This window comes from Mercenaria mercenaria, chromosome 4, assembly GCF_021730395.1.
Source record: "Mercenaria mercenaria strain notata chromosome 4, MADL_Memer_1, whole genome shotgun sequence".
In the NCBI taxonomy this organism is placed as follows: domain Eukaryota; kingdom Metazoa; phylum Mollusca; class Bivalvia; order Venerida; family Veneridae; genus Mercenaria; species Mercenaria mercenaria.
Window position 1 is genome coordinate 82343659 of NC_069364.1, and position 11228 is coordinate 82354886.

General features: G+C 35.4%; 1 protein-coding gene across 1 annotated transcript; it reads right to left on the bottom strand.

Moving 5' to 3' along the window:
• Window positions 1–552: 552 nt before the first annotated feature.
• Window positions 553–8491, bottom strand: LOC123552300 (uncharacterized). The gene is made up of 4 exons (XM_045341853.2): window positions 8280–8491; window positions 3255–3671; window positions 2628–3002; window positions 553–878 (listed from the first exon to the last, which is right to left on the bottom strand). Exons 1-4 carry the CDS (start codon window positions 8332–8334, stop codon window positions 766–768), a joined length of 960 nt encoding a protein of 319 aa, XP_045197788.2. The 5' UTR covers window positions 8335–8491; the 3' UTR covers window positions 553–765.
• Between the last annotated feature and the right edge of the window lie 2737 nt (window positions 8492–11228).

Genomic DNA, 11228 nt, shown 5'->3' on the forward strand with positions numbered 1-11228 from the left:
CTTTGGTTAAAACCATTAAAAGCATATAAAATAAAAAGAAATATTGTTTGTTTCAGCTGCGCCACTCGTGAAAATATTGCATTATAGTGTTCACTCGGTGAAATATATTTTGATCTTACACTGAAACAAACAAATATCCTCAATTCATCACATGTTTGACGTCGCGGAAAAGCTAAATACATTTTGATAAAACACTACTAAAGTTAGTGTAATAACGCTTTGAGGTCGACGTCGTTTAAAGTATCGGAGACGTTGGTCAAATTGACTTGTTTATAATAGTTAAAGAAAGTAGATATTTTATGTTTTGTCAGGAAAAGCTAACATCTACTTTCCACATTGAATTTATCAAACGCGTTGAATAAAATTGATAGAATGCCCGGCAGAGCCTCGCATTTTATTATTTTTTTCAACGAGTTTAATAAATTCAATATGAAAAGACACTCATGTAATATCCTCAGTGTATTTTGAATTAAAACAAAAATCGGGGAAAAGACCATTGTTATGCTGCATAAGGGTTAGAGGACAATGTCCTTTAGAATATAGCATTTTAAAGAAATGTATAAAGAGTTTATTTATTTAAACACTGAGCATTGAGGATTTCCTGGAATACTGTAAAAGATACTCGTGCTTTTTCGTAGTGACTGGCTATCAGTATATCATTTACTTATGCTGTGTAGGCCGTTGTACTTTTAAAAATGTAGCAGATTGAAAAATATACAATGACACAGTAGAGAACTGTTCGAATGTTTGCTGAAGCATTTAATTTTAAGACACTCCCATCGTTTCAAGATTAGGAATCAGTTTCTTCTTGCTGAACAGGTCGTCACACACGTTTCGCTTTTTTCCGTCGTATCTGTTTAATTTCTTCTTCTTTATCTCTACAAAAAGCAACATATACATTTGCTATTGACATTTTGAAATTCTGCTGCCTCGGTGTTTCGAGCAAATAACATTTTTTAATACCTTTGAAAAAAAATCCGATTTCATTTTACTTTGTAAAGATACACTAAACACTGAGGTAGAAAGGCTAACACAAAAAGTGCTTAGAAATAACGTACAAACTCAATCGGACAGATGCTTATAACATGTCTACTTTTCAGCATATATGTTTTAGTAGATATTTTATTTTTGAGTGTACATGTGTGTTTCTTTTTAGCTCACCTGTCACATAGTGACAAGGTGAGCTTTTGTGGTCACCGTCCTTCGTCCGTCGTCTGTGCGTGCGTGCGTGCGTCCGTCCGTCAACAATTTGTTGTCTGCACGATTGTGGTTTCATTTATAATTTTATTTTTAACCAAACTTGCCCACAACTTGTATCACCATAAGATCTTGGTTTCTTTCTTGAACTTACCAGATCCCATTATGGGTTCCAGAGTTATGGCCCCTGAAAGGGCCAAAATTAGCTATTTTGACCTTGTCTGCACAATAGCAGCTTCATTTATGATTTGATTTTTACCAAACTTGCACACAACTTGTATCACCACAAGATCTTGGTTCCTATCTTGAACTGGCTAGATTCCTTTATGGGTTCAAGAGTTATGGCCCCTGATAGGTCCAGAATTAGCTATTTTGACCTTGTCTGCACAATAGCAGCTTCACTTATGATTTGATTTTAATCAAACTTGCACAAAACTTGTGTCACCATAAGATCTCGATTCCTTTCTTGAACCGGCTAGATCAAATAATGGGTTCCAGAGTTATGGCCCCTGAAAGGGCAAAAAATAGCTATTTTGACCTTGTCTGCACAATAGCAGCTTCATTTACGATTTGATTTTAACCAAACTTGCACACAACTTGTATCACCATAAGATCTCGATTCCTTTTTATACTTCCGAAGAGACGTATTATGTTATCGCCTTGGTGTCCGTCTGTCTGTCTGTTGGTTAGCAATTTCCCTTCCGCTCTGTAACTCTTGAACCCCTTGAAGGATTTCAAAGAAACATGACACAAATGTTCACCTCATCGAAACGACGTGCAGAGCGCATGTTTCGGATGCCTCACTTCAAGGTCAAGGTCACACTTAGGGGTCAAAGGTCATATGACTTTGTTTTGTGTGTATATTGCTCTGCATTTGCGTTGCATTGCAGTGCTCTTGTTTTTATTTGGCAGATCCTTCTTTTTGTCACTTACAATGTACAATATTTTTTTTTTTAATAATTATTACTTCCTTTTTCGTTACTAATAGCTTAGTTTTAGTAACTTTTTTATTATTGGCTGTAAGGAAAACCGAGACCACTTTTCAGTGGTACATCATGGATGGAACCTCCAATTTTTATGTGTATTTTGACATATCTGTACCTTGTAAGAATTTTTTTTTTCTTTTTGGTTAAATTTCTTCCCTTTGTTGTTCCTGTCCTTTGTAGAGGCCACATTTATGACCCTATCTCCATAAAACTTGGTCAGAATGTTTATCTTGAGGATTCTGAGGCTTTCTTTAACAGGTGAGCGATATAGGGCCATCATGGTCCTCTTGTTTAATTTCAGAAAGCCACATTCGAAACAAGATGTATATGCTTGTATGCTTTGTCTTACTCTACTATAAATACTGCTGTAAGAGATGGAAATAAACAGGAAACAGTAAGGACGACAGAAAATATGCTAAGATCAGTACAAAGTTAATATATTACCGTTGTAGCAGATTAGAAATCCGCCGCACCCCTTGCTGTCTGAAGCTACACTGAATTCTAGTTCTAAAAATCCATGATCTTGTTTTTTAAAACTCAAATGTTTGTTTTCTTCCATTTCTGCAATATCCATTTCCCCTTTGTTTGTTCTTAAGACCAAGCGATCGTCTTCGCATACGTGTACGGATTTTAAGCCAATTACAAGTACTTTCTGTTTCTTGTCTGTCAAAGGAAAGTTATATTTCCACACAAGGTTTCGGTACGTTTCGTCGTAATTCCATGGGAATGACTCGTGACTCTTTATCATTCCTTTCCGTTTTGGAAGTTTATTCGTGCATTTACGTTTCCCATTTTTCAATTCGCAAATATTCTTCACAACTGAAAACGAAAAAAAAAACAGAACACTAATTTGAGGGTAAAACATGCGTTAATACCAACTGAACTACATAAAGATTACATTCTACTCAAATGGTTGAGAACTGTAGATCCTATACAAATGATATGTTCCTGACATAATTAAACATCATATACTACAATATAAAATATATAAAGACAATTTAAAGTTATATCTTCTTTTTATGCAAACTTGTTTGACTTTATCATATCCATAGTTTAAAACAGCCAACATACCCTTTATTTTTATGCATTTGGCGTGCACTGGATTGAGAAATTGAACATTTTCCATTGCACACGTTTTAAAACTGAACCCTTCATTCGGCACAACAATAGCGCCTTTGCTATCTGTATTTTTAACAGTAACACAAGTGACCATAAGGTCTTGCGGGAATGTGATAGTGCAACCTTGGTTCCAATAGCAGTTGTTAACGTTGAAGATTAGCGAAGGTGTATATCCGAACACATATTCTTCTTGATTGTCTTCAAAAAATTTCTTCCCAGCAATGACCTCGACGTCAATCAGTTGGTATTTATTACTACATTTCAAGTTCATGTCTAAATGTTTGACACCTATGGTCGGTTTAGGGTAATAGTTTACATTCCATTTTTCATGATCTTTGTTATTGCCCGGGCGCTTTGACACAATCATTTCTGAAAAGATGAAGTCCAGTTACTTTTGACAATGGAAACACAGCATTTTTATGTGATGAATAAAACATAGTGTGGAAGATAGAAGCATAGGCATTGAACACAAGATATGTGTAGAGACTAACAATTTTCATTCATTTACTAGGCAAAAGCTGATAAAAAAGGTATTCCATTGTATAAAGCGCAAATATCTAACTGTATATAGGGAAAATTCATACAGACATTCACGCGTTCATGGCAAAATAGTTGCCAAATGTTGCAAATGAAGAAATCCTTTTCAGATGTGTACGACCTTAGACATCACGCACTGTCAGTTTTATAAAGGTTTGAAAATGTTATGTGAATTTTGTAGCAAGTACTTCAACAACAGATTTGCCCTACAAAGATATGTTTAAACATTCAAAACTACACATGTGAAATATGTGGACAACAGTTTTATGAAAAACTTTGTTATTTAAGGCACAAAGACGAACACCTAGATTCAAGACCTTATGCGTGTAATACATGTAGTTAAGATTTCGGTTATACAACAAGTCTTAAAACGCACATTGCATTATACGGAGAGAAAAAAGCATTTAAGAATGACACATGCGAATTTAACAGTAAAACTGCCTTAAATGACCAAATCAAGGGGAGACATGGTCCAAACACGTTGATATTTGGTAGTGTTTGAGCGTATATATGTCTACAGTCTTTGTTCCGCCATAAGGCATCCTTGATAAAGATCTCTCCCGTTAGATGTTAACTTGAGTTTTGTAATAAATATGTTTGCATTGGCTTCACATACTTAAGCTTGCAATGTTTATATAACCTGGCACTGCGCTGCATTCATCTATTTTTCTCCCCTTTTTTACCTCGATTACTCGAAGAATAAGGATTGCTGTTGTACTCGCCCTGTCGTCGGCGTCGGCGTCGGGGTCGTCGTCTGTGTCGCTGTTGTTTTCAAGCTTTATTGCAAGCTTATCAATTTCACTATATCTTCTTAACCACTGCCCCTATCATCAAACTTCACATAAGGGAATAGGAAAGGATTAGATATCTGGTAATTTAGGGTAACATATCTTAAAGGTCAATGTCACTGGGGCAAATATTTTTATAGTGTAGGCAAAAGTTCTTTGGGAAGTTTCACAATTTTATGATCATTTGTAACTGCTGTCTCTATAATTTTCAAATATCACATAAGATTTGGTCTTGTTAAGCGGCAAAGATTCGACAGTTTAAGGTCAGGTACCTCGCAGGCCACTGTGGTCAAAACATGTAATATTGCTGGTTAAAGTATATCTACTTCCCCTACAGTCATTAAATCTCATATAACGATTGATAAATAGTTAAACTGCTCTATTTAGCTAAGACGCATAATGTTACTGGTATCCATCCTATCCACACGTCTAACGCCTATCCGCACTTACGCTTACAAATCATTCCTCTACCCCCAGAAAACCCCCGACTCCCTACTAATTACCCCCACCTCCTCCAAATAAAACCACCACTTTTTTACATACCTCATATTTCTTTACACTAACTTATATTTTATATTTCATACATATGTTCATACATATGTTCACATGTTTCAGTATCCCGCATCCGCCCTCCTCATCTTGCAACACGTACACTTTTCTTTCTGTTTATTTTTTACATCTCTCGCATTTACTTATATCTTATCCTGATTGTACGCATCTCTCATATCCCCACAATCCCCGCACGCCCCACCTACCCTCTCTCCCCACCCCCTCCCCATCCTCAACACACACACACAAACACACACACACACACACGCACACACACACACACTTGACCTGCTGTCCTTCCCTTTCCTATTTTTTTTTCACATTTCTCACACTAATTTTTAACTTAAATTGTTTCTCATTCCCTCATAATTCCCTCCCCAACCACCGCCCATCCCCACTTTCCCAACGACCAATACAAGTATGTTTTTCATCTCTCAAACTTACTTTGCCTATATCATATGATATTAATATATTGGTAACAATATTCGATTAGTTGAGCGGGCAGTCCGATGAGAATACTTACTCTATCTCGAGCGGTTATTGGTAGATCTAGAAGTTATTATTTTAAAGGATATGGATGTCTCTTAGCTAGCACTTTTTGTAATCTTTCAAATTCAGAAAATTTAAAAGTACTAGTACTTTAAGTTGTAAATTGTAGACATATGTTGATTTAGACTGTACATTTAGATGTATTTCATACTATGCATAACATTTATCTAAATATAATTGTTCGATTATTTTTGGATATCTTGTGTACGTAGTAATTTGATAGAAAACAGTTTTCTAAGCGAGATTACTCCTATAGTCTATACGCTATGTTGGTTCCTAAAGCGTTAGTCACGCGATATAGTAGGAATGTAAAAATAGAACATTTTATATATGTAGAAATCCATTTTGAAAACAGACATAAAATTACTCATAAAGTCTGTAGGATTCGTGGTTCTCTGAAAAATAATTAGAGAGAAAGATTTGATATTATCTGATATTTTATATACGTACATTTGAGAAGCAGAACTGGATATAAATTTTGTTTGCATGTTTACTTTTAACATTTTTCTTATGGGACTATTATTACTATTTACCTTCGACGAAATAGCTAGTTTTGTGGACTCATTGATATACACTGTCAAGGTCACAGGCTACATGTTTATCTTTAAAAGGACACGTAATCATTATTATGGCATCTGATGCTGTGTCAAACAAAGAGTCACATTTACGATTGGAATTCTGTAAACTAAGTAACGTGAAATATATAATACTTTATTTATGATTTTCGTTGCAAATCTGTAACAATATTCCAAAAAACATTGATGAGGGCTGGTAACAGGATTGTGTCATCGTTTACAGTTTGCAACGTATTCTGTTAGACTTCGTAACATTATAAAGAATATCTACGAGCTTTATTTTTAAACTACATGCACAATAATGATTGTAAGATCACTACTGACAACAGTTAAACATCTAATAACATCTACACATATAATTGTAGTAAAATATAAGCGTTATGTTTAGTTTTAAAATAACGTTCATTTCTTTAAATTGTAGTATACATGGTCTGACTGGATAAAATATAAATCAACTAGATCAATGGGTAACAAGGAAAATTATCTGACCATGTCTGTTGCTGATGTTTGTTTGAAATAAAGAAATTGTTGTCATGTTGTAGGCGTATAGAGCGACACAGTAACATAATTGTTGAGATACCGTATCGTGTGTCGTTGATATTTTGCAACACGATATCGTTGAGACTTGACTTACGTTAGAACGTACCTTTCCCTGAGTGATGTAGGTAGAAAGCAATAAGATGATGTGCAGAGTCTGTAGGTCAAAGGTCAATGTCTTAAATGGAGCTCAAAGGTCAAATTTTGCCCTCATATTTCTTGTCCAGAGCATAACGTAACAACTACTCAATATATTGACTTTACGCTTGGCTATGGGACGATGTGCAGAGCGCATAAACCAGGTCGGTAGGTCAAAGGTGAAGGGCATAAATGGAGCTAAAAGGTCAAACATGTCATTTCATATTTCGTGTCGTCAGGAGCATAATGTAATAAACATTCGAGGTATTGACTTCAACCTTGGCATATAGGTAGGTCGCAATGAGACGATTTGCGGAGTGCATGAACCACTGTAGGTCAAAGGTAACGTCAACCACACAGCACCGTCAAATGTTTTGTCCAGTGCATAACTTGATAACCATTCAAGGTATTCAAACTTTGAATAATATAGGCGAGTTGTGATGAGATTATTTGAGGAGTGCAACAATTCACATTACTTCCACTTCCCTTACCCCGAAAAAAAAAACAATTATATATTATAGTATTCTCTGACAACACATAGTTTATTGTCTTCAGATTAGATCTTTGTTTTCTACTTCAGATTAGATCTTTGTTTTCTACTGGGAGTAGAAATTGTTCGAGAGTGAGATTGTCATATTTCTATGCAAAACACGAAGCGATCTTACTGTGTCCGAACTTAGCTACCCAGCGATTCTTAGTATAGATATTACTTGATAGCACTGGCTTTACGGTGTAAGTCCAATTCAGTTGACACAAATGCATATCGTTCTGTTTTCAGAAAATGATATAAAATAGAAAAGGTAGAGACTCCACAGGTCGCTCAACACGACAAAAACGAAAATGTTGCAGGCTCGGTTTGATTGAGCCCGTTCATGGACGGTGGTTGAAATGGATGCTACTGTCTACGTCCTCTAGCCCCGGGTTGAACAGAACCCAACATTTACACGTGCTACAAGTACAAAAAAAGAACAATCAGATACATCCGCAGATGTGTTCATACGGAGGTGCACTTAGAGCCTTCAATGATACACTAGCGCGTAATATTCCATGAAAAGCGGCGTATGGTCCCCAGTTAAAATAATGGGTTTGCTCTAGCGAGAAATTTAGAAAGGGGAAGAAATACTTGCATTATTTTCTCGTGACACATTTGCTCAGACCAGAAGACTATATAAAAATGTTGTGTTCTTGAGATTTTTAAAATGCATTTGCCAATAAATGCATTTTTATCACTCAATTTATGAAACATTCATAAAAATTAAATAGTTAAGTTTTCCATTAAGATTGCAAAGTCAAAAAGAACACACCTGTTAACAGATAGATGAATAATCCTTGAAGCACGTTTTTCTGAAGCAAAGTCATTTTATTATGTTTTATTTGCACAACTTTGCAACTTTTTAAAAGTATAAACAAAATCTCCAGACACTATGAATCATTTCGCCTGTTTTAAATTCATATATTCATTCAGGTTTTATGACCGTGAACCCGCCGACTTATGTAAACTTGAAAATCAATAGTTGTTAGTTTATCTGTAGACCTATTTCAAAAAATATATCGGGATAAGGCCAAGGTTAAAATGATATTGACAATGGTATTCTGTAATGATTGCATCACCAAGGATTGATCACTTGTTTTCTTGAATTATTCAGAGCACAATTTGAAATTGACATGCATTTAGAAAAGTATGCCTATGCAAAACATATAAATATACCCTAATATTAAAAGTGCATTTGTGTTTACATTTCTCAAAAATCTGAGTTATAAACTTTTGTGACTTTTCATAAAAATATTTCAAATACCACACGCAGTTAAATTCCTTTTAGATTTGGGAGTCGCTTTACAGTGAAATTCTCTAATCGATACATTAAAGATTTTAATCAAATTATTGTCCTAAATGTTTGTAAGCCAAACTATGAGTTATTTGAAATGAAATTGTACATTCGCCAAATATCAGTTTTTGCGCTGCGTGTATTCGTGACCTACATTACACTATTAAACAAAGAAGACTGGAAGTGTGACAATATTGTACAATAAGCTCACAGACTGTATGCCACCATATCAAATATCATATCGCCGCGCTGAAAAAATACTGGGAAGTATTTGGTGGATGTCGTTAAGGATGAAAAAATGATATCGTGTTAGAATCGAAATGGTATATTTCAAACAGTGTTTTTCTCTTGAATAATCATTACATGTCGTTCAGATATATATTATTATAACACTCGGGCTGCGTCGTCTTCATATCATTTTTTCGCTTCTGAACTCTAAACAATGGTGTTTCTTTTTTCAATTCTTGTTGTCGAGAGGCACATTTTGTGAACCATTTCTTTTGTACTGATTGACACTAAGTATCAATACTAGCAGTATTTTAATGAATATGTTCTGTCTGTACTTTTGGCATCTCTCATGGACTGTTTTGAATATAATTTGTCTGTACATTTAGCATCTTGACTGGACCTTTTGTGAACATTTACTTGTAGTATCTGTACTGGACCTCTTGTGAACATATTCTGCCTGTATGGCATCTCTGGACTGTTTTGAGTATATTCTGTCTGTACTTGTAGCATCTGGACTGGACTTCTTGTGAACATATTCTGTATGAACTTGTTGCATCTCTACTGGACTGCTTTGAATATATTCTGTCTGTTCTTGAAGCATCTCTACTGGACTGTTTTGAATATATTCTGTCTGTATTTGTAGCATCTGGGTTGGATTTCTTGTGAATATATTATATCTGTACTTATGGCATCTCTACAGGACTGTTTTAAATATATTCTATCTGTACTTATTGCATCTCTACTGGACTGTTTTGAATATACATTTTTTTATTCTGGACTGGATTTCTTGCGAACATATTCTGTATGAACTTCTGGCATCTCTACTGGACTGTTTTGGATATATTCTATCTGTACTTATGACATCCCTACTGGACTGTGTTGAATATATTCTGTCTGTATTTGTAGTATATAGGCTAGATTTCTTGTGAATATATTTTATCTGTACTTATGGCATCTCTACTGGACTGTTTTGAATATATTCTGTCTGTATTTGTAGCATCTAGGTTGGACTTCTTGTGAATATGTTTTATCTGTACTTACGGCATCTCTACTGCACTGTTTTGAATATATTCTGTCTGTATTTGTAGCATCTAGGCTGGACTTCTTGTAAACATATTTTATCTGTACTTATGGCATCTCTACTGGACTGTTTTGAATATACATTTTTTATTCTGTCTGTATTTATGGCATCTGTGCTGGACTGTTTTGAATATATTCTGTCTGTTTTTGAAGCATCTGGACTGGATTTCTTGTGAACATATTCTGTATGAACTTCTGGCATCTCTACTGGACTGTTTTGGATATATTCTGTCTGTACTTATGGCATCTCTACTGGACTGTTTTGAATATATTCTGTCTGTATTTGTAGCATCTGGGTTGGACTTCTTGTGAACATATTCTATCTGTACTTATGACATCCCTACTGGATTGTTTTGAATATATTCTGTCTGTATTTATAGCATCTAGGCTAGACTTCTTGAGAATATATTTTATTATATGTATTTATGGCATCTCTACTGGACTGTTTTGAATATATTCTGTCTGTATTTGTAGCATCTATGCTGGATTTCTTGTGAATATATTCTATCTGTACTTATGGCATCTCTACTGGACTGTTTGCCCGCCCGCTTAGCTCAGTAGGTAAGAGCGTTGGTCTACGGATCGCGGGGTCGTGAGTTCGATCCTCGGGCGAGGCGTATGTTCTCCGTGACTATTTGATAAACGACATTGTGTCTGAAATCATTAGTCCTCCACCTCTGATTCATGTGGGGAAGTTGGCAGTTACTTATGGAAAACAGGTTTGTACTGGTACAGAATCCAGGAACACTGGTTAGGTTAACTGCCCGCCGTTACATGACTGAAATACTGTTGAAAAACGGCGTTAAACCCAAAACAAACAAACAAAACTGCTGGACTGTTTTGAATATATTCTGTCTGTATTTATGGCATCTGTGCCGGATTGTTTTGAATATATTCTGTCTGTATTTGTAGCATCTTGGCTGGACTTCTTGTGAACATATTCTATCTGTACTTATGGCATCTCTACTGGACTGTTGAATATATTCTGTCTGTACTTGTAGCATCTTGGCTGGACCTCTTGTGTAGATATTCTGACTTTACTTGTAACATATTGACCGGACCTTTGTCTTTACTTGTAACATCTTGGCTGGACCTTTGTCTTTACTTGTGGCGTCTATG